General features: G+C 44.3%; 1 protein-coding gene across 1 annotated transcript in view; it reads left to right on the top strand.

Moving 5' to 3' along the window:
* The window catches only part of F13A1 (coagulation factor XIII A chain), a 485,935-nt gene that overhangs the window by 299,377 nt on the left and 160,430 nt on the right, over positions 1 to 26,128 (top strand). The window contains exons 9-10 of the mRNA XM_078688057.1: positions 20,959 to 21,062; positions 25,364 to 25,452. Coding sequence (XP_078544183.1) covers positions 20,959 to 21,062; positions 25,364 to 25,452 — 193 coding nt within the window. The remainder of the gene's footprint in view (positions 1 to 20,958; positions 21,063 to 25,363; positions 25,453 to 26,128) is intronic.

The raw sequence follows: 26,128 nt of genomic DNA, 5'->3' as shown, positions 1-26,128 counted from the left end.
TGCCCCAGGGCTTAGTGGGAGTGACTCGTAGGCTGCAAGGAGAAGGGTATGCTGATTGTGTCTCACCCCTGCATGCAAACTTATAAGTGTATGGTTGGCCATGGTGGTAGTACCAGACCTGCCGAGGATCGCTGTGACACACCTTCCTGTGGCTCAGGGGCCTATGTGACAGTTCTAAAAGACCTGAGCTTGGGGGCTGCATGTCCTCTCTGCTTCTGGGCCAAGATTCTGCAGTGCCCTCTGTTGGTGAGTTGGAGAGCGGCGTTCGACTGGGAGACTTGCACGGGGTCCTCCTTGGCTGATATTGGTGTCTTGTGGTTACTGATCTACCGAGTCCCATAATGTTGAAGGAGAAGGGGAGTAGGGTGGCCCAGATTAATAAAGAACTTAATTATGCGCAGCCAGTTCTTCCAGAGAGCAAACTCCAAAGAGTTACCCAGGCTAAAGTAGGGGAGTCACTAGTCATTAGGTAGCAGTGGCTCCCTCTCTAGCAGATTTGTTGGCAGCGTCCCATAAGATTAACTCTGCCGCTATAGACTTTAATCTGTTGCAGACTGCTTTGCGCAGGGTATCGGAGTGAGTGACTACCACAGAATAAAATTTGAGCGCCCTGCAGAAGGAGGTCGGTGCTCTCTGTGACATTGTCATCCATCTACAGAAACAAGCGATCTGTTTAGATGATCAGATGGAAGACTCTGAGGGGAGATGTCACAGAAATAATCTGCAGTTTGTGGGGTTCCTGGAGAGAGTGGAAGGGCAATCCACTGAACTCTTCTTGGAAGACTGGATCACTACCATTCTGGCACGTAAGGGATATGACTTTCAAGCTGAGGTTTTGTTGGGGATGTAGGTCCTGCTTTGGTGTCAAGAGATCATGCACGTTGAGCTGACCAAGTCTGCCTGTTGGTGCAGCGAATGCAAGCGTGTTCACACCATGGGGAGAGGTAGGTACGAGATCTATGAATTATGACTGCTTCCATGACAAAATTGATTACCTGGAATGTCAGGGACATAGCCCATTTTGAGAAGTGCAGGTGGGTATTTGCCTATTTGAAGCACTATGGGGAGACTGTGGCATTCCTACAGGAAAATCATGTCTGGGAAGATTACATCCCCTGCCTGAGAAAGTGATGGAGGGGGCAAATTTATGCTACACAAGGGGAACAGTTATTTGGGTGGCACCCGGGGTCCCATTTTGATATAAGAACCATGTTGTGGACATAAGGGGCTGGTTTGTTACCCGACATGGGACTCTTGAGGGTCAGGAGTTTTGTTTTGATCAATGTCTATGCCCTAAACATTGACAGTCCGGACTTCTTTTCTGGGATATTGGCGGCGGTGTCTCCCTATTTGGACATTGCTGTAGTAATGGCAGAGGAGTTTAATTGTATTCTGGATGGGACATTGGATCCCCAACTCTCCAGGGTCATACTAAACCCCGCCTCACTGGGGCACTCCGGGATGTGTTAATTGGTTTGCATCTATGTGATTTCTGGCGAGAGCGCCACCCCAGACAGCACCTGTTTTCATGTCATACCCTAGCAACAGGCACATTTATTCGACTGGACTATTGTTTCATTTCTGCCAGACTAGCACCCATGGTAACGGACGTTACCTATTTAACCAGGTACCTCTCGGACCATTCACTGGCTTGTTGTGCCTCGGAAGGGCGCATGCCTGGCCAGCGATCCCCCTCTGGCGCCTCCGTGCAGAGGCCTTGGAAGGTCCCCTGTTTGCAGCACTGGTCAATGATATGCTAGGGCACTACTTTGCTGAGAAATGGGATGCTGCATCTTGTACGGCACAAGACTGGGCGGCAATGAAGGTCATTCTTTTTCAGAAGGAGTGTACTAAAAACTCTTATTGGGGGCCTGATGTCAGTTGGAATGAAACATTTGTGCCCAGGAACACAAACTGGGCAAATTGTAGGCTACTCTCCCTTCTTCCCATCATAGGTTGCAGGATTGGTGTGCAGAGAGAGGCACAGATAGAGAATTGGAGCAGGCTGGAGGAGCATACTTAAATAGCCTATCAACAACGGCTGCATATGGAGGGTGACAGGACGGGAGCCCTGCTGGCCTGATTGGTCCAATGCAAAAACAATTGATAGACAGAATGGAGAACAATGTCATACATTCGCCCCTGTACAGAGATCTGGGCATAAAACAATCGTTTTTTTGTTCACCATGCCATTCCAGTTTGGACCCAGCCATATGCAAATCAGCCCTGACCATGCACACTATGGAAACAGTCCGGCCCGAACTGCCAGGCCAGGCCCTCCCTGGACTGGAAACAAGCATCCTAGCACCGGTTTCAGGCTTTCAGCCCACATCAGCCAGGATAGCTTGACTCCAGTGGCATGGAGAGTACGGGACCCACGTCTCTGCATACCCGTCCCACTCAGGATGACAAATGCAATAACAACAATGGATGGACAGAATGCAGAACAATATCATACATTCACCCCAGTACAGAGATCTGGGCCTAAATCCATCGTTTTTTTGCTCACTATGCCAGTCCAGTTTGGACACAGCTTCTTAGCTGCTATTCGATCTGTGCCTGCGCTCTGTGCGCTTCAGGACCTGAGCTGCTGCTCGTTTTTAAACTCACCTCGTTTTTCATTTGATTTGATTTTTGTGTTGTTTTTCCCCTGTTCTTAATTGCGCCTGGCCCTCACTCGCACTTTAACTTTTGGGAAATACACCGCTGTTGGGCGGGTCCGCTTCCCGGCGTAACTCCTCGCAGTAGCGCCATCTTGGAAGTAGATGGTGCCGCTTTTCGGCGCTTGCAGGTAGGCTTCACGCTCTAGTCGTCAGAAGGACGCTAGGCGTGTACATAAGTGAGTCATGCTGACGCGCAGCGGTTACGCGCAGCGGGGACGCCTGATTGACGCCGGAGTTACGCCAGAGTTCAGCCCGTCTGCGCCCGTCCGCGCTGAGGACGTGCTGCAAGACGGGCTGGACCCTGGGACTCCTGATATGTCTGCTATTGCTTCCGGTGACGATCTGTTACGTGACTTGGTGTCCCTCAGACCCCCTATGCTCCTGTGCCATCATCGGCTCCCCCCGGAGGCCCTATGTCAGGCGCGGGTATGTCCCTCGTGTAAAACCTCTTTTAATTTCTTTACACAGGCTGCTAGGAATCTTGCTTCCCCTACCCTTGGTCAGCCCTGCTCTCAACCCAAACAGGGTTTTTTGATCAATGCGCGGTCTCTGATTAAACATAGTATAGACTTTCATGATTTTGTAAGTATGAGGCAACCCGATTGGGTCTTTGTCACCGAGACATGGGCCTCGGACTCTTCTGGTCATGACTTCCTCTTGGCTATTCCGGAAGGATATGCATTCCAAAGGCTGGATAGAGTGCGACGCAGAGGAGGTGGATTGGCTATCCTTTTTAAGTCCACACTCTCATGCACTGTAAAACCTCTATCTGTTCCCTCGGACCCATTTGAGGCCTTATACTTTTGCATTGTGAGTGCCCCCTCGAGTTCCTTTACTGGAATTCTGGTATATAGACCTCCAGGATCCAGAGCCAACTACTGCTCTGAGCTTTTCAGAATCTTGGAACCTTACTTTGGTAGATCCCATTTTACTATCCTGGGTGATATGAATTTTCATCTAGAGGATCTGGCATCTATAGACACTTCCTCCCTGGTCAATTCCCTGGAGGCATGTGACTTTGTCCAAAGGGTACTCCATCCAACTCATAAGGCTGGTCACACCTTGGATGGGATATTTTCCAATGATTCTAGACTAACAGTCGGCATGCCTCTGCCGATAGTTTGGTCCGATCATTTAGCAGTTCCACTATCTTTGGACATTCCTTGTCGGGAAGTTAACTCGGGTACCAATAAGAAATGTCTCAAAAGAAGCTTCAAGAATTTTACGAATGAGGCGTTGGCCCCTTTTATTCAAAATACTAATACTACATCCCAGCGGATGGTGAATGAGGCGGTACAAGAACTCGCTGACTCTATCACTAAAGCAGTAGATGAGTTAGCTCCCTCCTCACTCAAATATGTGGCGCGACATAAGCCGACAGCTCCCTGGTTTACGGAAGCACTGAGGCTTCTCAGACAACAATGCAGAAGAAAGGAACGAGGTTGGCGCAAGTCCTGGGATCCTAAAGATCGAGAAGTGTACAAGGGCCTGTTACGAGAATATAAAAGTAGAGTCATTAAGGAGAAACAGGATTACTTTACCAACTTGACCTGTTCTCTTACATCATCTAAAGAACTCTTTAAGATCGTGGACTCCCTTTGCTCTCTCCAGACACCCGACCCTGTGGTTGCATCACAGGAGCTATGCAACAACATTTCGGACTTCTTTTATCAAAAAATAGATGACATCTATCTTGCTCTACAATCACAGAGGAACTCTCTGAGTGAGGATGACTCCTCTCGAGTCAAACATCTGGAAATCTGGGATGCGGATGCTCCCCAGGCCCTTATCCGTTTTCCGGCGCTGTCTTTGGAGGGACTTAATCGCCTCCTAGACAAAACGAAATCAGCTTCTCCTCTGGATCCGGTTCCTTTGAAGATACTAAAGGACTGTAGGGATATCATTCTTCCTCCGATGCTGGAAATAATGAATGGAGCTATGGATCAAGGCATTTTTCCGGTGGCCTGGAAGAGGGCTATTGTAAAACCTCTGCTTAAAAAGCCCACCCTGGATCCTGGTCTATTGAAGAACTTTAGACCAATATCCCTTTTGCCGGCTCCTGCTAAGATGTTGGAGGCCCATCTGAATTATCATCCCTCCAACTTCCTGGATACCTCAGGGTTTCTGGATGGGTCCCAACATGGCTTCAGAAAGCTTCACAGCACGGAGTCTGCTTTGACTAAGGTCGCAGATAACATCCGCCGGAAAGTAGATCTGGGACAAACTACCGTGCTGGTATTGCTGGACCTTACAGCAGCATTCGATACCCTGTCTCCCTGTACTTTAACATCCAGGTTAAGGGAGGCAGGGGTAGCAGGACCGGCCCTTAGTCTCCTGAACTCTTTTTTACAGCAGCGAGAGCAGCGTGTGATGCTTGGAGACTACTTCTCCCCTGCTAAGTCTTTGCAATGTGGGGTGCCACAGGGGTCGGCATTGAGTCCGACCCTGTTTAATATCTACGTGGCCCCCCTTGCAAGACTAGTAAAATCTCAGGGGATGGAGGTAGTGTCGTATGCTGACGACACGCAGATTATGGTGTCCCTGACCCACTCTGTGAATGTCACCGCGTCCAGCTTTAGGTCCTGCATGCAACTTGTTGCAGAGTGGATGATTCTCAACTCCCTAAAGTTGAACGGTGACAAAACTGAGGTCCTGGTCTTTGGCAATGACCAGGGCATGTGGTCAGGTGAGTGGTGGCCTCCTTCTTTAGGTATCTGCCCCACTCCTACACAATCTGCTAGGAATCTTGGCGTCATCTTTGACACCCGGCTCTCCATGGAACTTTAGGTCAATAGGACGGTGGCCACCTGTTGGGGTGTCATCAGGACTTTGAAAAGAATCGTTTACTATCTTTCCCCACAGGCTCGTAAGCAGGTTGTGATCGCTCTTGTTGGCTCAAGGCTTGACTATTGTAACTCACTCTATGCCGGGGCCAACAAGGGCCTTTTGCAGCGTCTGCAGGTTGTGCAGAATGCAGCAGCGCGATTTGTCCTGGCCCTGCCGTGGCTGTCCTCTGCGACCTTGGCAAGGAAGAATCTCCATTGGCTTCCTATCCCCTCCAGAGTCTCGTTTAAACTTCTCTGCCTGACCTACAGTGCCCTGATGGCAGGCCCGGCTGATGCTCTGGGATCCCTGCTTACTAGGTATGTCCCGAACAGATGTTTGCGCTCTCTAGAGCTAAACCAACTGGTAGTCCCACAAGCTAGGAAGGCTAGATGGGGGAGCAAGGCCTTCTCCATTCTGGCTCCCCAATTATGGAACTCACTTCCCCTGGAGATCAAATCACAGCCTTCACTTGATCTCTTCAGGAAAGCTTTGAAAACTTGGTGTTTCATTAAAGCCTATCAGTAAGCTCCTGTCCCTGGTTGCCGTCAGCTAATTTTTGAGTTAGGCGCCTTGACGCCCATTGGGCATAGTTGCGCGTAGACAAATCCCACCTCATTCATTCATTCATTCATATGCAAATCAGCCTTGACTCTGCACCCAAAGGGAACAGTCCAACCCGAACTGCCAGGCCAGGTCCTCCCTGGACTGGAAACAAGCATCCTAGGTCCGGTTTCAGGCTTTCAGCCCTCATCAGCCAGGATAGCTTAACTCCAGTGGCATGGAGAGTACGGGACCCACGTCTGGACATACCCGTCCCACTCAGGATGACAAATGCAAAAACAACAATTGATAGACAGAATGCAGAACAATGTCATGCATTCACCCCAGTACAGAGATCTGGGCCTAAATCCATCGTTTTTTTGCTCACTATGCCATTCCAGTTTGGACACAGCCATATGCAAATCAGCCTTGACCCTGCACCCAATGGGAACAGACCAGCCCGAACTGTCAGTTCAGGTCCTCCCTGGACTGGAAACAAGCATCCTAGGACCGGTTTCAGGCTTCCAGCCCTCATCAACCAGGATAGGTTCACTCCAGTGGCATGGAGAGCACGGGACCCACGTCTGGGCATACCCGTCCCACTCGGGTGACAAATGCAAAAATAACAATTGATGGACAGAATGCAGAACAGAATAATGTCATACATTTACCCCAGAACAGAGAATTAAGCCTAAATCCATCGTTTTGTTCGCTCACCATTCCATTCCAGTTTGGACCCAGCCATAAGCAAATCAGCCTTGACCCTGCACCCAATGGGAACAGTACAGCCCGAGCTGCCAGGCCAGGTCCGCCCTGGACTGGAAACAAGCATCGTGGGACCTGTTTCGGGCTTTCAGCCCTCATCAGCCAGGATAGCTTGACTCCAGTGGCATGGAGAGCCTCGGACCCACGTCTGGGCACACCCGTCCCACACAGGGTGACAAATGGAAAAGCAACAATTGATGGACAGAATGCCGAACAATGACATATATTCACCCCTGTACAGAGATCTGGACCTAAATCCATCATTGTTTTGCTCAACATGCCACTCCAGTTTGGACCCAGACATATGCAAATCAGCCGTGACCCTGCACCCAATGGGAGCAGTCCAGCCCCAACTGCCAGGCCAGGTCCTCCTTGGACTGGAAACAACTATCCTAGGACCAATTTCGGCTTTCAGCCCTCCTCCGCCAGGATAGCTTGACTCCAGTGGCATGGAGAGCACGGGACCCACGTCTGGGCATACCCATCCCACTCGCAGTGACAAACGCAAAACCTAGAATTGATGGACAGGATGCAGAACAATGTCCTACATTCACCCCAGTACATAGATCTGGGCCTAAATCCATTGTTTTTTTGCTCACCATGCCATTCCAGTTTGGACCCAGGCATATGCAAATCAGCCTTGACCCAGTGCCTAATGGGAACAATCCAGCCCGAACTGCCAGACCAGGACATTCACGCCGGTACAGAGATCTGGGCCTAAATCCATTGTTTTTTTGCTCACCATGCCATTCTAGTTTGGACCCAGCCATATGCAAATCAGTCTTGACCCTGCACCCAATGGGAACAGTCCAGCCTGAACTGACAGGCCAGGTCCTCCATGAACTGGAAACAAGCATCCTAGGACCGGTTTCAGGCTTCCGGCCCTCATCAGCCAGGATAGCTTGACTCCAGTGGCATGGAGAGCGCGGGACCCACGTCTGGGCATACCCGTCCCACTCGGGTGACAAATGCAAAAACAAGAATTGATGGACAGAATGCAGAACAATGTCATACATTCACCCCAGATCAGAGATTCAAGCCTAAATCCATCGTTTTTTTGCTCACCATGCCATTCTAGTTTGGACCCAGCCATAAGCAAATCAGCCTTGACCCTGCACCCAATGGGAACAGTCCAGCCGGAGCTGCCAGGCCAGGTCCGCCCTAGACTAGAAACAAGCATCCTGGGACCGGTTTCGGCTTTCTGCCCTCATCAGCCAGGATAGCTTGACTCCAGTGTCATGGAGAGCCTGGGTCCCACGTCCAGGCACACCCGTCCCACTCGGGGTGACAAATGCAAAAACAACAATTGATGGACAGAAAGCAGAACAATGTCATACATTCACCCCAGTACACAGATCTGGGCCTAAATCCATCATTTGTTTGCTCACCTTGCCATTCCAGTTTAGATCCAACCATATGCAAATCAGCCTTGACCTTGCACCCAATAGGAACAGTATCCCGAACTGCCAGGCCAGGTCCTCCCTGGACTGGAAGCAAGCATCCTAGGACCAATTTCGGGCTTTCAGCCCTCATCTGCCAGGATAGCTTGACTCCAGTGGCATGGAGAGCACTGGACCCATGTCTGGGCATACCCATCACACTCGCGGTGACAAATGCAAAAACCTAGAATAGATGGACAGGATGCATAACAATGTCATACATTCATCCCAATATAGAGATCTGAGCCTAAATCCATTGTTTTTTTTGCTCACCATGCCATTCCAGTTTGGACCCCGCAGTATGCAAATCAGCCTTGACCCTGCGCCCAATAGGAACAGTCCAGCCGAACTGCCAGACCAGGACATTCACCCCAGTACAGAGCATTGGGCCTAAATCCATTGTTTCTTTGCTCACCATGCCATTCCAGTGTGGACCCAGCCGTATGCAAATCAGCCTTGACCCTGCACCCAATGGGAACAGTCCAGCCTGAACTGCCAGGCCAGGTCCTCCCTGGACTGGAAACAAGCCTCCTAGGACTGGTGTTGGGCTTTCAGCCCTCATCAGCCAGGATAGCTTGACTCCAGTAGCATGGAGAGCACGGGACCCAAGTCTGGGCATACCCCTCCCACTCGGGGTGACAAATGCAAAAACAACAATTGATTGACAGAACGCAGAACAATGTCATACATTCACCCCAGTACAGAAATCTGGGCCTAAATCCATCGGCGGAAACTCCTATCCTGCAATTAAGCACTGACACAGGAGTACTGGTAAATACGCAATGAGCAATCAAAATGGTGTTCTGCGCTCATCTTAGCAAGGTATATATGGAACGAGTGCACCCCTCGCACAGGGATCTGCATGGTTTTCTGGATGACATTACACTCCTGAGCCTTGACCTTGACATCCAAGAGGCTTTGTATACTAGAGAAGAGACCCTTATGGTCAAAACAGTCCTTCTTGTGCATTGCCGAATCCATGTTGGTGCGGCACTGGAGAGACAGGGGGAGTGAACTAATGGGAGACCTCTATGTTGAGCAGAGTTTTATCACACAGGAGGAAGGGGTAGATACACTTTCTCTGAACATGAGGCAATATCTTCAATATATGGAGATCTTGAGCATAGCGCAGTAGGTGTGGCCGTCCCTTCCTGAGGAGTCCAAATTGAGTACTCTGATGGTCATGCTTGAAATGGCACAGGGCCACCGGCTGATATCCCATCTCTACTGAGCTCTACACGATGACATGCCATGGGCAGAACTACCTATACAGACCAGGTGGGACACCCTGTTGGGGGAACCCCTGCCGGCTAAAGACTTGGTGAACGCTCATGAAGAAGTACAGACAGTCAGTTATAATGCACGCTTTAAGCTCCCGCAGTACGATTTTGTACAACAGACTTACCTCACTCTACAGACACTACATGCTATTTATGATACCTGCCCAGATGGCTGTGCATGACGCGGAGCCCCAACAGTGGACTTTCTACACATGGTGTTGATTTGAACATTTATGGCCTCTTATTGGTAAGAAATTCTTGATAATCTTAATGAAGCTTCAGGCTGGGATGTCCTGATGGAGATCCAACAATTACTGCCTGGACTACTCCCATTCCCTACAATACAAAAATTAAGCAGAAAGTTTCTCCTCCTTGGACCAGTCCTGGGGAAGAGGTATATTGCCATAGCCTGGCTCGGTCCGATGCTCACCACTTAAAGGCCTGGTTGAGGGATGTTTGTGATTGGACAACTGCGGAGGAGGGGAAGATGCGTCATGTTCATAGGGACGACAAACTTGAAGATGACTAGACAGCTTGGTCAACTATGTTGTCTGTGTTACAGGAACAGCAAGATCAGAGGGTAAACTGCATGTTAAACATCTCTAATTTTGAGAGGTATGAGTGCAAGGGGTAAATGGTAATTGGTAAAGGCTGAGAGTCCCGCAGGCAACTAAAGATCATTGACATGTTTCGTTGTTCTATTTGTTGTAAAGGCCTTACATGAAAGAAGATAGTGGGGGGGTTCAATTGTTGTGAATTGGCTTTGGGAATTACATTTATTGTGGAATGTGCCTTTCCTCTTGTGTGGTTGTATTTTCGGTGAGGCCGATTTTCCTGATCTTATGGGATACTAACGGCTCCCATAAACCTTACACTTGAGGTATTGTATTGCATTTGCATTCTCTTGTATTGGGTTTATCTATAATCAATGCACATGCATTATTAGTAAGTGTGTTCCCTATGTGGCTGTTGAAGGGGGCTGCAGGATGTTGGAATACTGGAGATGGACTTCTTGGATGATATACTTCCTATTTGATACCCCTTTAAACCAATAAAGTTTATTGGAAAGTAAAATTGCTCTGGAGTAATCAAACTGTAAAGAAGGTCTAGAAATGGCCATATGAAGAACATATCAACTGGTGGCACTTCTGATTGGTGTTTTTTTTTTAAATTCCACCCTCCTGTGGCAGGTGAATTGCAAATTATTGCTTTAGCGTAACTTACTGATGCAGACAGTTATCCTTGCTCATGCTAAACAAGCGTAAAGGAAGTGCCCATCTAAGGTGTTTTGTGCCTGTCCTCTTGACTCCCAAGACGAGAAAGTGCAGATTACTTTGCTCAGCCAAAAAAGAGTACATTTGTGTTACATGTGAAGGTCTTGTCCTCCATTTCTCATGATCTCAGACCTGGGCACCTGTGTACTCTCTTTGCTTTATGAAGACATGTGATACTCATTGGAAGCCTCTATAAAATGCTACAAATTGGGGCTTGCCTGTGCTTACTGGGATTGCTCCAAAATGGTTTGCCAGGTGATCTCTATAGTCTATTGAATATGTGACTCATTAATTCTTCTTATGTTAATGCACCTTTCAGACTTGGAATTACGTGAGCACGGATTTTGAATAACAGGCACAAAAAGTGCTGGCAACAGTAGGTTTCAGTAAAAATAAATCATCCAACATCTGCAAGGGTCTGATCTAATGTGAAATGTTTTTCCACAGATTGTAAATTTATGTTACTAGTTCATTAACTTGGAATTACACATTAATAGTATGGTGATACTTCACATTACTGCTAATTCCAGGTGAGCATTATCACCCAACCATTACAGGGCAACCTGTGATCAGCCCTTAAAGTGCGATACATGCTGCAATCACCTGTGTAGGCAGCCATACCAGAATATGCCTAAACCGAGGTTCTCGGTCATGGCTCCCCTCAAGAACTAAAACATTTTTCACCTACAGCTTTGAGCTCAATATTGACCCTCAAGGCTGACAGTCCTTAAATGCAGTTCTTAATATTATATCTTTTCACACCATTCCTTGACTTGCTTGGAATTATGGCATGGTTCATCCAACCATAGAATAGTAACAACCTGTCAGGTTTTCAGAATGATAAATACTGATCCTGTTTCAAATGGAAAGATCCTCTTACAATTTTGGATGGTTATCCTGAAAATCTGGCCATATTGTGCTGTTGGAAAGCTTGACAAGATGTGCCCTTTATAGGTTAGGACTGTCTCTACTTTTGAGAACCTGCCATCTTACAAAAGAATGAATATGTAGTAGTAAAAGCTTTATTCGATTTTAAGACAAGATAAAATCATAAAAGCAACAGTCATAATATACAGTTTCTTATACAGTCAACTTATACAGTCATAAAAAGTGGGAGAAAATAGTATTAAACAGTTTATAGATGTTTACCAAATAAAGTTTTATTTAACTACAGTTAATTGATAAAAAATTTAAATTCAAATTCAGCCGACTCGTTGTATAATATCAAACAAAGGTGCAGTAGCTATTCCGGGTTCCGACCAAGCAATTTTAGTAAAATACTGGAACTATAGTTGATCGGGAGTACACCGAATTTTCAGGCAGTTTTTAAGGAACATAGCTATACTTTTGGGACTGGATACTGATTCAAGATGTTGTAATGCCAATAAGGCAGGGTGGCATCTTCTCAAACCCTGAGATAGCAGTATTGGAATGAGCCAGCGTTTGCGTGGTAGATCGTAAAATTTACAGAACAGTATTACGTGAATATTGGACTGTCCAGAAATACCATCGCAAGGGCACCGGATAATTGATGAGGACCAATCTTGTCTCCTTGGAAACGTAACTAGACTAAAAAACATATTGAGCCTAAACCATGTCAACAAATATTTTTCGTAGTTGGTCAGACAATAGGTCAGGTATGGTTGGATGCCCTGACTGCATTGAATACTTAAACAATGTCGGTTGGAGACTTTGTTGATTTCCTGAGCTATGCGTAGCTCTCTTAGGAGTGACAAACAAGACAATCTCAAGGTCTTTCTTGTAATAGTAGTTAATAACTCAGGTTCTTTAAAATATATAAGAAGATTCAGGTCCTTGAGAAAATTATGTACGAAGGACAGCCACGGAATATCTGACCAGTTGTCTAGACCCAAACAGTCTGAAATTAGCACACGGGTTAGGCTACATTGTTCTGTTGTCCAAATACGGTGCCATAATAATATTGGCTGAATTTTTATGTAGTCAGCTATGTAATCCATGCCCAATTCGATATGACAGGCAAACATTGGAGAACACCGTGGAACGGCCAATAGATAGCAGATCAGAATATTTTCCACCCTCTGCAAGGTGTCCCCTGGTACATAGCCCCACACCCCCACGCCATATACAGCTACGCTATGACACTTAGCATAGTATATTTGCATGAGTTCTTTTGGGGGAGGCTTTCCTATTTTGCGTGCAAAGGCAATTAGGGCAGACGTTGCTCTTAAAAATAGAAGGTGCCTACTAGCGATGGCCGGTTTCCAGGAAGAAATACTATCAAATAAGATACCTAAGTAAGGGTATGTATTGGTGCGTTCCAACTTAGATTCTTCAATAAACATCACTTTTTTCTTATCTGTTTTTTTCCCGAAATGCATAGCAAATGTTTTTTTGATGTTGACCTTTAGATCCAATGAAGCCATAAAATTACAGTAAGAATTTAGTTTTATCTGAAGTTGTAATGGGGTTCGCGCCATGATCACCGCGTCGTCCGCGTAAAGTAACGCAGGGATAGGGCGACGGGCGATTGCAGGTAAGTCCTGGCTCCCTTCTAACATGGCCTTCTCAAGGCCATTTGTATAAAGATTAAATAGGAAGGGAGCCAGGACACAACCCTGTCTGACCCCCTTTGTAACTGTAAAGGGGAGAGGGGCTCCCCGTTCACCCCAAATCTCACCCTGCCCGATGCTCCCTGGTACAGTTCGCGTAAGAAGGATACTATCGGGGGGTCTACACCCAGTTCTATTAGGATTGACCACAGCCTTGAATGTGAAACACAGTCAAAGGCTGCGGTCAAGTCCACATAGACCAGGTGAAGGTTACCTTTCTTGGCCTGAACACACTTCCCGATTAGAAGGGAGAGATTCAGAGCCTGCTCCACCGTGCCCAGCCCCTCCCGGAAGCCATATTGCAGGTCTGTCATGATGTTGTTTTCTTCTGACCACATTCGTAATCTGTCTAGGATCAAACGACCTGCAACTTTCCCAAAAGAGTCCAGGAGGGAAATGGGCCGGTAGCAAGCCGGATTGTTACGGTCGCCCTTCTTAAAAATGGGAAGCATAATAGAGGTTGACCAGGATTTTACAAGACCCCCTTTTAGTGCTGCTTCGATTACTCTGGTTAATACTGGAGCCCAAAGCTCCTGGGTATGCCTGTAGATATCTAACGGAACGCTGTCCGGCCCAGGGGCTTTGCCAGGCTTCGAGGATGACAGAGCTTCGGTTACTTCCTCCAGACTAAAAGATAGATCAATAGGGTAAGGTGGAATGTATGTACTTTCATTAGGATTTAGATCTTCTGCTAGAAATATTTTTGAAAAGTGGGAAACCCAACCATCTGCACTGATCGCTACCTCTATGCTAGGACCAGTGTTCAAATCATTCAAGAAGGGTGAGTTGACCACTTTCCAAAACATTTTGCTATCCTTTCGATTACAGCTCTCATGGAGCTTTACCCACAGATCTTTTTTCCTATCCTTCCTACATTTTTTTTTGCCAAGTTATAGAGCTTTCTCAGCTTCCTAATCTCCAGCTGATCCCTCTCGGATTTATGTAATGCTCTCTTTAGATTTGAAAGGGCTCTACGGCATTCCGAATTGAACCACCCTTTTTCCTGAGAGCCGGTCTGCTTCTGTTTGCGGAGCAGCTCCTTACTGATTACTTGAGCGATATTAATAAAATTAGTTAAAATATCATCTACTGTGGAGTCCAAGTTTAGGCATGATTCTAACATAGGAAGGGCTTTGATTACAACATTAGTTCTGATGACATCCGGATCTACTTTGGCCCATTTCACTGAGTATCCATTGATCTTATCTAGAGCAGGGCTCTTTGGTTTAACAACCCAGGGTTACCTGATGGATCACGTCCTGTGGCACTGAAATAGTGACACTATTAGGGAAGTGATCGCTACTAATGTCGTTGCCAGTATTAAATGTAAGCAGTTCATCCTTCAAATGATTAGAGAGCAAAATAAAATCAATTATAGTGTTACAACCCCTGCCATGAAAGGTAGGGGAGAAGTCAATTGGGGGTTCGACTAATTCATTCGCAAACCCCAGTCCTAGGATAAAAAGCTTTTCATTTAAGTTATTCCCAGCACTGGAGTGAGCGAAATGCGTTAGTGGGCTCCCGCTCTCATCTACAACACCACAGTTTGAGTTAATATAGTCTTTGCATAAAGCAATAATAAAGTCGCCGCCCCAAATCAATTTAAAAGGCAGAGAGGGGCATCTATTCCGGAGCTCATCAAGGACAGAAGTTATCCTGTTTAGGGCTTTCACAAAATCAGTTGGTGATAGATTGTTATAGAAATTTAACAGGAAATACATATGCCCATGATTTACTGAAAATTTAATTAACTGGTAGTTCTCTTCAGTAGAAATTTCTACCACTTTCTCAAATGTAAGGGTATTAGATACATATATTGCTAGGTCTCCCTTAGGTCTACCAGCAAGGGAAGGGCATGCGCTTGACTGATACTATCTATACCCCTGAAGGTGGATTGCGGTTACCGACCATGTTTCCTTGCAGCATACTATGTTGTGTTTTCTAATTATTTCTAGCCAGTTAGGTTGGTCGACTTTGGAGCGCAATCCCGCAACGTTCCAAAATAGGATAGAAAGAATCAGACTACTAGATGGTGGGGTCTTGGAGATAGGATGCTGTTGGTTGGAATGGGTTGAGGTATCCATGATTCTCCCCTGCGACTGCAAAGAAGCTTCTTGTATTAAGTTCCATGGCCCTTCAGTCAGAACACTAATGTCCAAGACCTTACCTGAACAATCACTAGTGGTAGAAAAACTGCCATGGTGAGCCTCCGATCGAAGAACCTTTTGGGGTGTTCTTGATCTCACTAGGGGGAGCGGGTTAGACTTATCATCGGAAGTTGGAATAGTTAAACGTCATTCAATATCATCTAGACCTGATAGAATGTTAAAGCGATTCTGAGTAGGAATCAAAAATGGTCTTGTTGATGGTTGTTGATTAAAACTGCCCTCCTGGATGGCGGAATTAATCCAGGGTAAGGAAAAATAATTTCCTTGAGGCTTAGTATAAGCATTCTGATGATAGAGTGTAGTTCTGTAATAGTCTCCCTGCTGTGTGGGTTGGAACCTAAAGGAGTCATCCTGATATTGGGATAAGGGCCTAGGGTAGTCAACTCGTGGATCAAATTTTGGCCTAGGATGGTTAGCCTCGCGATGTAGTAAGGGCCTGGTATCGTCATCCCGATAGTAGGCCGACGGCCTGGGATTGATGGTGTTAATCACATTTCTAGGGTAAAAATAGGTCAGATCACGCGGTATGATTGCATTACTGCCATTGGGAGGAAACCAGTCTAAAATATAGCTAACAGCCCTTGTATCTCTACAATTTATTATGATGATGTCCCCCGTAATATTCTTTGTGCTGGGCCCTAACCAGGGAAGGCGCCTAACGTATAGGATTTCACCATTCACATTCGGGGGAAGTAGTCGATATTTCCTAAGCCAAAATATAACTTTATTCTTTAGCTGAATTTGGTTTTCATTTTTACTATCTTTCCCATCCTCCAAAACCGGAACTCCAGTGAGGACCACCACAAGTGGAACTGCTTCTGGAGGCAGTTCCACATTGTGCCTCTTAGGAGCGGGTGGCCTCACTGGAGCTTCATTACCAAGCGTGTTGTTAGGATTACCCGGTATATTGACCTTTCGACCCTCCTGTACCACTTTGTCACTGTTTTTTTCCCTTGGTCGCGATGTTTTGGGGGGCATTGGATTTGGGGTATGCAAGTTAGTTTGATTTAAAGTTTTATTCTCCCTTTGAGCAATAGCATTTGGGGGCAATACAGTAGTTGTAGTCACCAATGGGGGGACTAAAACACTCCTAGCTCCTTCTTTAATTTCCTTAATTGCCTGTTCCAGACTTTCCAATTGTTGCCCTATTTTTTGTAGTCTCTGTACTAAGGGCAATGTGAGAGACCTAATTAGTTTTTCAATACTACCCAATAAGGCAATACCGGTTGGATTTAATAGTGGGGAGGGAGATACAATCGAAGATGCGGGTAGTGTTGGTGAATCCAAAACGGGGCTCATAGGTTTGCCACAGTCTGTACGGCTAATTTTGTTTGTCAGTAATCTACCACTCCCCTTTTTCCTTCTTTTCGGTGGGGGACCTTGCGATCGTGGTTTTTTGGGGGGGGTTTATTACGTTTTTTTATGGGCATGACCACTGGTGATGTTAGAGCTACCAGAACTTCTGCCTCTTGTGTCATGTTATCCGTAGATACTGAGAGATTTACAAGTAGATCATTATTAATAACAGGAGGAGGGGTAATATCTTGAAGAAGTAAAGGAATGCTATCATCAATCGAAGCTTCAACGCCCTTACTTTCGCTATGAATACTAGGTAACGGGGACAGGGCTAGCTGTAACGGACCCAGGGAAGAGCGTTTGTTCTTAATTAGCTCCACCGAGCGATGTCTCTCAGCCCGTCGTTCAGAGAGAGTAAAATCCCTGTCCGTGCCTACAGCAGCCCTGATGAAGTAGTTATCTAAGGTACCTTGTTTTTCCCCTCCACCTGCTAAAAATGAAGTAGTTGCAATAAGCGAGGTCATTATGACAGCTTGGTGCTAGAAATCAAGGACACACAATTACAGTCGTAAGATTACAGGCCAAACCAATAAAACACAGTCCACAATGCCAGATAATTAAGAAATTCAAGTAAGAGTCATGAGAAAATTAGGCTGCTAAAAGACTGGAACACAATCTAAAAGCCACTCGTGCCAAACCAAAGATTACACGGCTAAGAGAGGGGGCCCGGACCGGGCTACTCCGGCCTCTGAGGGCCTAAAAGGGCCCGCCCTTTGCCTGGGCTTCGTCCGGCGCGCGTCCCACGCGTGTCCCCGCGTGCGCGGCTATAGGCGTCCTTATATGCGGGGGAGGCGGGAAGAGTTACAGGTGCGCCTGTTGGTCTTGGCGCTGTGCCCACTGGGACTCGCAGTCCCGCGCCCTCTAGTCGAGAAACAGTGATTCAATTTCACCACAGTGCAGCCAAATGCCGGTTTGGTCCTCGCAGGGTAACTCCTCACAGGTTCTTCCCTCTCCGATTCAGCAAAGCAATATCCACAAGGCGGCTGCGGGTTTCCAGACTTGCTGTAGTCCTATATATTCTGACAGCTCCGTCCTCAAAATAGTATCCAAAATACTCTCAAGTAAAAATACTGTTGCTTAAAAATCATCAATCTGATATCACTATCTGGCCTTGGTAACGAGTAGGGGATACTTATTGCCAAAGTTCACGCTCCTCTCTACTCAGTCCAGTTCAGGTCCACAAACCAAAGTCTTTCTCCTAGCTTGTAGCGATTGCCCTCATAGTCAGTGTTCGCTGCCTCTCCATGGGGTGCGGCCCGTGTACAATATGTTGCTTGGTTTTGTTCTCACCCTCTTTGACATGATGTTTTTTATAGGGGCCGTCCTGTGATTGATGTCACAATAGATCTCAAAACACAAGCGACATCATCAAACAAAGCAACATTCCAGAATGTCTTTTGTTGGTGATTGATGCAGTAATGGGCTACAAAGGCTGAAGCCTATTCACCAACTGCTCTTTGTAGTACAAGAAGTACTACAGTAGCCCCACTCATGCACTACAGAATGCCATAAACTAACCTACTGGCAGAGACCTCCACCTCGCCTGTTTTTTCTATACTGATCTCTTTGCACTAAAAAATATACTTTTTAATAGTAAATGTGGGAGGGAATGTTGGAAGCAGCTAGAAAATGGGAACTATTAACACTTCTGTGGAAGTGGTTTAGGGAGGGATAAGGTGGGGTTTCGGGAGGGACAGATACCTGCCCACAAAAAAAGTAAGACCATTGCTATTCACAAACTAAACTTCTCATATTACTACAGTCAAAAGAGTCCCAAATTAGTAGTAAATGTACCCCAGCTCTGCCTTGGAGTAAGTCCAGCTGCACTCATGGTCACTCAGAGGTATTGGAATGCACACCCATAGAAAATAATGGAGGCAGGGGCTTAAAATAGAACACCATTGTGAATGATGATATTTAAATAATGTGTTTTTTACTTTTGACTCACATATAATATTTTATGTTGAAAAGTATGTATAACTAATAAAAAAATTATATTAATGTACATTATAATAGTACACTTTTGCTAACTGACAATTCAATTACATTTTTAAACTTTAAAAAAAACAAGTATTTTAAATGCATTCTATACAAACATTTTAGTTAATTTGAATACATATCAAATAAAAATGTACTCTAGCTGTGCTTCAAAAAAATAAATTACTTAAAAAATATTATTTATACTTTTAATATGTTTTAATAAATTACATATTTAATACACATTTAAATGTGTGTGCTGTAATATTTGACTTTTTTTTTCTAGGTTGAAAATATATATTTTAAATAATTTTATATCAATACTTTTCATGAAAACAATTGTATTATTTTTTGGGGGAGATTACTAAACTTTACTATGTTTCCCTATATTCTACCATAGGAAGATTTCCACACCAGTAGTAACTTCACACTCGCAAAGTCTGTCTTAAATGTTTCCACTCTCTAGTTTCGGGGAGAAGAGATGTTTAAGTCTACCTGTTTGAGCAACTGGATATCCATGTAATACCAAGTGCTCACCCTTTAAGCCACAAGGATATTTTGAGAGGAGTTGGCCTAGCAGCTAGGACGGTCGACCTCAAATCTGGGGAACTGCATTCAAGTCTCGGCAATGACGCTGAACATCCTGCGATCCTGGGCAAATCAGTTAATCTCCCAGTGGCTAACAAAAAATGAATGTGTTCTCATTTAACGCAACTGGTGCTATGTAAAGCTCTCTGATACCCGATTCAGGTCAAGTTCGCCCTTTATAAAACTCCATAAAATAAAAAAATATATAAAAATATTTGAATGCAAAACAGGAGGCCAGCCACAACAGTAGATGCCCTCGTGTTAAACACTTCCGCAGAGCTGCAGACGTGTGTTAAACACTTCAGCAGAGCTGCAGAAAGCCCATATTTAATCATTCAAAACACAGAGAAGCAGCGTAGATAAACAATATATTTTCATTCTATTTATTTCCCATAGTGGCCCACCTATATGGTGTGAATGTGATTTAAATTTTTCCCATCAGAAGTTATCTTAGCAAAATAGAGTTTTTTGTCACTATTTTACATTTTAAATGGTCTCTTAAGCCTTGCTTTAACAACCATGAACTCATAAAAGCTCATGTCATCTATTAGATGCGAGTGTGATAAACTTTAACTTCACTTCTTCAACTCATAACTGAACTTTGTCCAAATGTACAATACATTTGAACACAAATACAGTAGATATAACCAGCTTCAAGTATGACATCCTTAAGGTCAAAATGTTTGTATTTTTAAAGAAAAGCATATGTACTTGATGCCTAGTTAGAAAATATCTGCTGCTCTACTGGTGAAAACAACAGAGCACCAGAGCTGAAGAAATGGGGAAACATGATAAAAAGTTGTACTTCCTACATTACTTTATTTCTACTGTTTTCAGTTACGGCGTACCTGTTCATGGAAGTGTGACTAAAGACCACAGAAACATTTCAGGGATATGGACAAAGGTTGATTGAAATCAATGGAGACAGAATGCTACCAATAATAAATAGTAAAAATGACGTTAGAGCTCAGATCCAAAAAGCATCTGGAATGAGTTGGATTTTACACCTAGCTCTCTCTCATTTCATTCCTTTTGCTCTACCATCATCCCTGCTTCCCTTTGCCACCATTACCTTCCCTCCCATCAGTGGCACAGCTAGACCTACTGCCACCCGGGACGCCCCCTAAGGCTGGGGCCCCGTGCAGGTAAGAGCACTAGGGGGACTTGGCAGCTGAGGGATTAATTGTTTGGGGAGGCGGCGGGGTGGTGGCCGACGGACGACTTGATCTAGTGGGCGGGGGGGGGGGGGTTAAAGGTGGTAGTCGACAGACATGCCTTGCTCACCTCCACCGCCCCCAAAAACAGTGCTGCGGACCACTCCCCCTAGCTACGCCACTGCCTCCCCTCCTGCTCATCATCCTCTCTTTCTTTTATAAGTTGCTCCATTTCTTAGGCATACCGGCTGATAAACAGCTATTTTGAAAGTTCTAATTGTATTTGCAAATATTTCTTATGAAAGAGTCATTGTTGTAATGGATTTCTTTCTCACAGGAACTATCATTGTTGGAATGAAGCTTGGATGTCTCGTGGTGATCTTCCAGTGGGTTTTGGAGGATGGCAGGCTGTAGACGCCACACCTCAAGAAACAAGCGAAGGTAACACTGCAGTATGTTACCCTTTACTGTTTGCTTATAAGGCACCTTCAATTTTCATTATTAATCTACTCTAACTATGATATATATGTAACAGATCCAGCATCTTTAGAGTTAGGTCACAAAGCATCCTACAAGAGGGAGATTAATAGTTTATTAGGACACATGAAACTGAGTCAAGAACACATCCTGTTCTCTGTTTAGAAGACAAATGCAAGCAAGGCAGCAGATTGAGCACAGCAAATGAGTAACCCTGCATAGCATATGGGAACTTTGAGGGCATGGGGTATCAGGACTAAAATATTACATGGAGTGGATCAGCAAGAGCATTTTACTCTTGGCAATCCATGCAGAATGTGTCTTTGCAGAAGGGCTGCAGGTGTGTGAACATCACCTTGTGTAGCAGTAAGTGTGCTTGATTAAAGGTAGAATCAGTGCTATCAAAGATTGACATTCCCTCATTTGTACCTGGATGTTTTTTGTGTAAATGAGGGAATACCTTGGTTGTGGAAACTTCAATTACAATAGGCTATGAAAGCACGACGAGTTCCAAAGAGATACACTGAGTTGCTACAGCTGGCGAGGTAGTAGCTATTGAGCAGTTCACACAAGAGGCAACTTTTAAAGAGGCATCGAAGGGCCCATAGCCCAGAAACATCCATCCCCCATTATGAATGTGCAAGCATGAAGCCACAAACCACACAAAGCTTGGATGCGGGTCCCTATGGCAATGCGGTATCAGGATTTTTCCCAGGCAGGCCTACAACTTTTTTTTTTTTTTTTTTTTTTTAACCTTTATTGGAAGAAAAGCAGGTGACATCAGTGGTGCATATACAATTCAGGTGTAGATACAGAGACAGTACATTACCAGCCGGTGTTAAAAGTCCATTTTCCATGCCTGGGCACAGCACAATATAGACCAATGCAAGAATAAACATTCTGCAAGCGAGCAGTGTACAACACAACAGCAGAGAACAGTTAGGAACCACAGTACTGCAGATCTTAATCATGCACATGCCCATGCAGGCCGCTAGTACCAACGTAGTCAGTGTTCCCCCGCAGTTCGAAACTTGCTCGGCTGAGGCACCCCTAGCACCCCCAAGAAAGCACTCAGTAGCCGATCACCATAACCCTAGTGACTATACAGCATGACCTACACAAGCATCATACTAGTAGGGCAAAAAAAAAAAAAAGGCAGGCCTACAACCTTGCTTGTGTAGAGTGCTTGATGTTCTGAGTGATGGGGTCAATTCAGGACACCATGACAAACCAATGAGTAAATCATGATGGTGTGTTGCACGCTCTAGGCTACAGTCAGAATATACAACTGCTGAGACACATTTTTTTTGCCCAATGCCTCGTAGGGCTCCAAACACTGATGCCTTCTCTATTCATTACAGTTCTTGGCTTCCCATACTAGGCTCAATTCTTGTCAAGGTGGCATTCATGCTGTGTTGTCTTGAGCCCATGTTGGTAGGAAAAATGGTGAACACAAGTACATTCTGATCAAATAGCTTTCCAAAAGTGCTGTGAAATCTACCCTTTTGTGGCCAGATGTGCAACGGGAGATCGGCCCGTTTGCGACCGCAAAAAAGGTTCTAGGCATGTACAATTGCTATTTTGCGAGTCACTGACTCGCAAAATAGCATTTGCGACTCTTGCTATTAGGCCCCTTCCTAATAGCGAGTCACCATGCCATGTACTGTTGTTTTGGGCCGCATTTGCGGTCGCAAAACACTCGCAGTTTACCACCTACGTTGAGTAGGTGGTAAACCACTCGCAAACGGGAAGGGGTCCCCAGGGGACCCCTTCCCCTTTGTGAGTGTGTGCATAAATATTTTTTAAGAGCAGACAGTGGTCCTAGGGACAACTGCCTGCCCTTAAAACATGAAACTGAAAAGTTTCATTTTTGTTTTTTAAATGCATCGGGATGCATTTAAAAAAAAGACCTGCTTTATTTCAAAAGCAGTCTGAAACTCTGGGGCTGATTTAGAAAGGTAAACTTTCTCTTTTGTGTAAGTTTTTGATTGTAGGTATTCTACATGTAGTTTTGTTTATGACTGCGGAGCCTCCGGTCAGAAAAATATAGAACTATCCTAACCTTTTTTTTGTGGAGACCTCGCGTAAAGATACTACTAATAACATTTCTTTGTGAATAACAAGCCATAGTAAACTTTATCTATGTGAATCTGGCCCATAGTTTTTAATTAACAACCCTGATATTATTGTATTGTATTAACATTTTCATCTGTATTTATGCATATTTATTTTCTGCTTATTTTATCCATATTTATTCATATTCTTTTAGTGTTTAGTGCAAAAATTGTGCTGCCATTAGCATAATTCCATATTTATTTAACCAATAAAATTACACTTACTGGAACGCTAACAGTTTTTCCCTCTATATGATGCAATATACTAATCTGACAATATTAGCATTGTAGATCAGCCTAAACCGCAATACACTTGCAGCTATTTTCCCTTCTTTAGAAAACCTTCTGTTTCTTTAACTCAAGTCAAACAATCAATAATACTTTATTCCGATTATGCAATATAATCAAAAAAGTGCTTCAAATTTTAAAACACCAGGTTACATTCATCATTAAATTTAACTAAAAACACAAAAAAATTAATTTACACAGACACAGTAAAAATGGTGAATAGAAATACATAATAGTGCATTAAAATGTTTTTTTAAACGGTCTGAACAGCCTAAAAGGCAAGATAATTGTGCCAATAAGGTGCATGTTTCAGAAATGTGCCCATCAAATGGGTCACATAGGGATTCAGAAGCATCCGTAGGAAACATAAAGCTGGTCTATACTGACAGAAGCCAAAGTTTTGGAGTACTGGCAATAATAAGGATTTCCTCAGTGCCTCATAAATGTACAGAAGAACATAGAATGTGCCAGGGTTTGGGGTGAGAGTTCATCACCGGGGTAGAGCACGATATTGTTAGGTTTAAATTGACCAAGGGGGAAACACAGTAACAGATATTAAATAAAGAGAAAAACACAGGTTTTCATTGCTGAGTTCTGCATAGAATTGTGACCAATTCTCAGGCCCTAAGTGTGCAAACACTCTGCACTGCAGAAAATCTGTAGTTCTGCGTTGATTTGGAAAGTTGCATTTTTTTTTAATGTTTGTTTTCTATGTGAAATCTCCTCTTCTCTTACAAGCTTGAAACATCAAGGGTGCACATTTCCCTCTGCATAATTTGTTAGCCCGTTTAATTCCTTAATATGCTTAGAAGCATGAGAAACTATTGAATCTGGGACCACAATTTTAGCTGTATTCGAGGTGCTAATAATTCATCTGCAGGCACAAGCATCAAAGGAAAAACTGGTAGCAAACGGGCAGATTCTCAGAATCTGCCCCTTTGCGAGCGGTATTTTTGCATTTGGCATGCATCATCCCAAATGCAAAAATCGCAATTTAAGTAATCTCTAAATTGCGATTCCTTACATTGCGATTACATTCACGGAATCCCAAATTGAGATTCCTTAAATGCAATGCATGACAGTTAAAAAATTAGCGATTTCGCTAATAGGAGTAGCAAATTACCATGAAGTTGAACTTTGTGGTAATTTGCAAAAGCTTTGAAAAATGCACTTTTGTGCATTTTTCAAAGTTTCATGTTGTGCACACACATGCCCTTAGGGCATGTGTGTGTGCAACATATGTGCACAGAACAATTTCAGGGGTGCAACAGGGTGTCATTTTGACACCCTTGTACCCTTGAAATTGCACCTGCAATCTCCAATTCATTCCTATGGGCCTGGAGGCCCATAGGAATGAATGGGGCAGCATTCCTTAATTGCGACTAGCAATTTGCGAGTAGCAATTAAGGAATGTGTAGGAACCACTATTTTTATAGCGATTCCTACATGCATAGGCTTTTGCGATTCCTAAATAGCGATTCCTTAATTTCTATTTAGGAATCGCAATTCCTTCTGTTGATGCATGTGGCAGCTGGTTAGTACCGATACCTCTGGAAGTTGTATTTAGTGGGTGTGTTATTACTGCACCATTCTGAGCAGCATACCTCGGAATGGTTCATCATTTGGCAATATTGCGTGTTTTCTTTTGTTGTGCGGTGCAAAATTTGGAAACTGCAGCACCACTCACCTCTTAAATGTTGCTAAATTTTCCCTGCTGAAATTTGTGAAGGAAATAAGCCGATGCAGCAATATCTGTGAAATTTTGAATCCTGACTTAGGCACAAACGTTTGCACCCAAATCAGGGTTCCCCAGGGAAGGTCAGTAAGGGTATTTATGTTTGATTTCTGTTTGTGTTTTTGTAGGTATGTTTAGATGCGGACCTGCCTCGGTTCAAGCTATAAAGCATGGCCACGCCTGTTTCCAGTATGATGTGCCTTTTGTGTACTCAGAGGTAAGCGATGGGAATACTGTTTGCTTTTCTCCTTCAGAACGTTTAGTTTTTGCTAATGAGAACACAGCAGAAGGAACCAATATAAATGCTTTATGCATCCGTTTAAAAAATGACTACATTGGGGAAACTGTTCTGCTGCTGATCTATTGGTGCAAGAAGGGTGGAATGGTTTATTGATTACCTGAAATATGTTGAATGAGGATATCAATTGTATTATTACATAATTGTTTTGGATGAAATCGAGAAAATCAACTTGGAATTTATGTTAACTGCTTTGCTGAAAATACATTAATTAAAAAAAATTGGAAGACTTTTCCGTTTGAGTGCTCTTAATGTGAGTATTATTATTCCCCCTTTTGGCCCAGGGAATTCTTAGGACCGCCTAATAATCAGTTGTTGCAATTGCAATAAACTTTCATGAGCAGTGGTTTAACTTTTCTTTTGTTTCAATGAATGAATAATCTCACAATGAGAATGATATTGTCATGGGGTACCACCAATGCAATATAGATATGGATACACAATGTTTGAAAGGAGTTAATGCTCAAGAAGCTTTAAACGGTTACTGAGGCTAAAATTAATAATTGTCATCTTTCTGCCAAAAGGGGTGTTTTGCTATTGATTAAGGTTTGGAATGGTAAAGGGTCTGGGACATCTAAAACAACTTGAAGTAGAT

Source organism: Lissotriton helveticus, chromosome 4_1 (assembly GCF_964261635.1).
Source record: "Lissotriton helveticus chromosome 4_1, aLisHel1.1, whole genome shotgun sequence".
Taxonomy (NCBI): Eukaryota; Metazoa; Chordata; class Amphibia; order Caudata; family Salamandridae; genus Lissotriton; species Lissotriton helveticus.
Note: the sequence above shows the minus strand (reverse complement) of the source record. Positions and strands in the feature narration are given on the sequence as shown.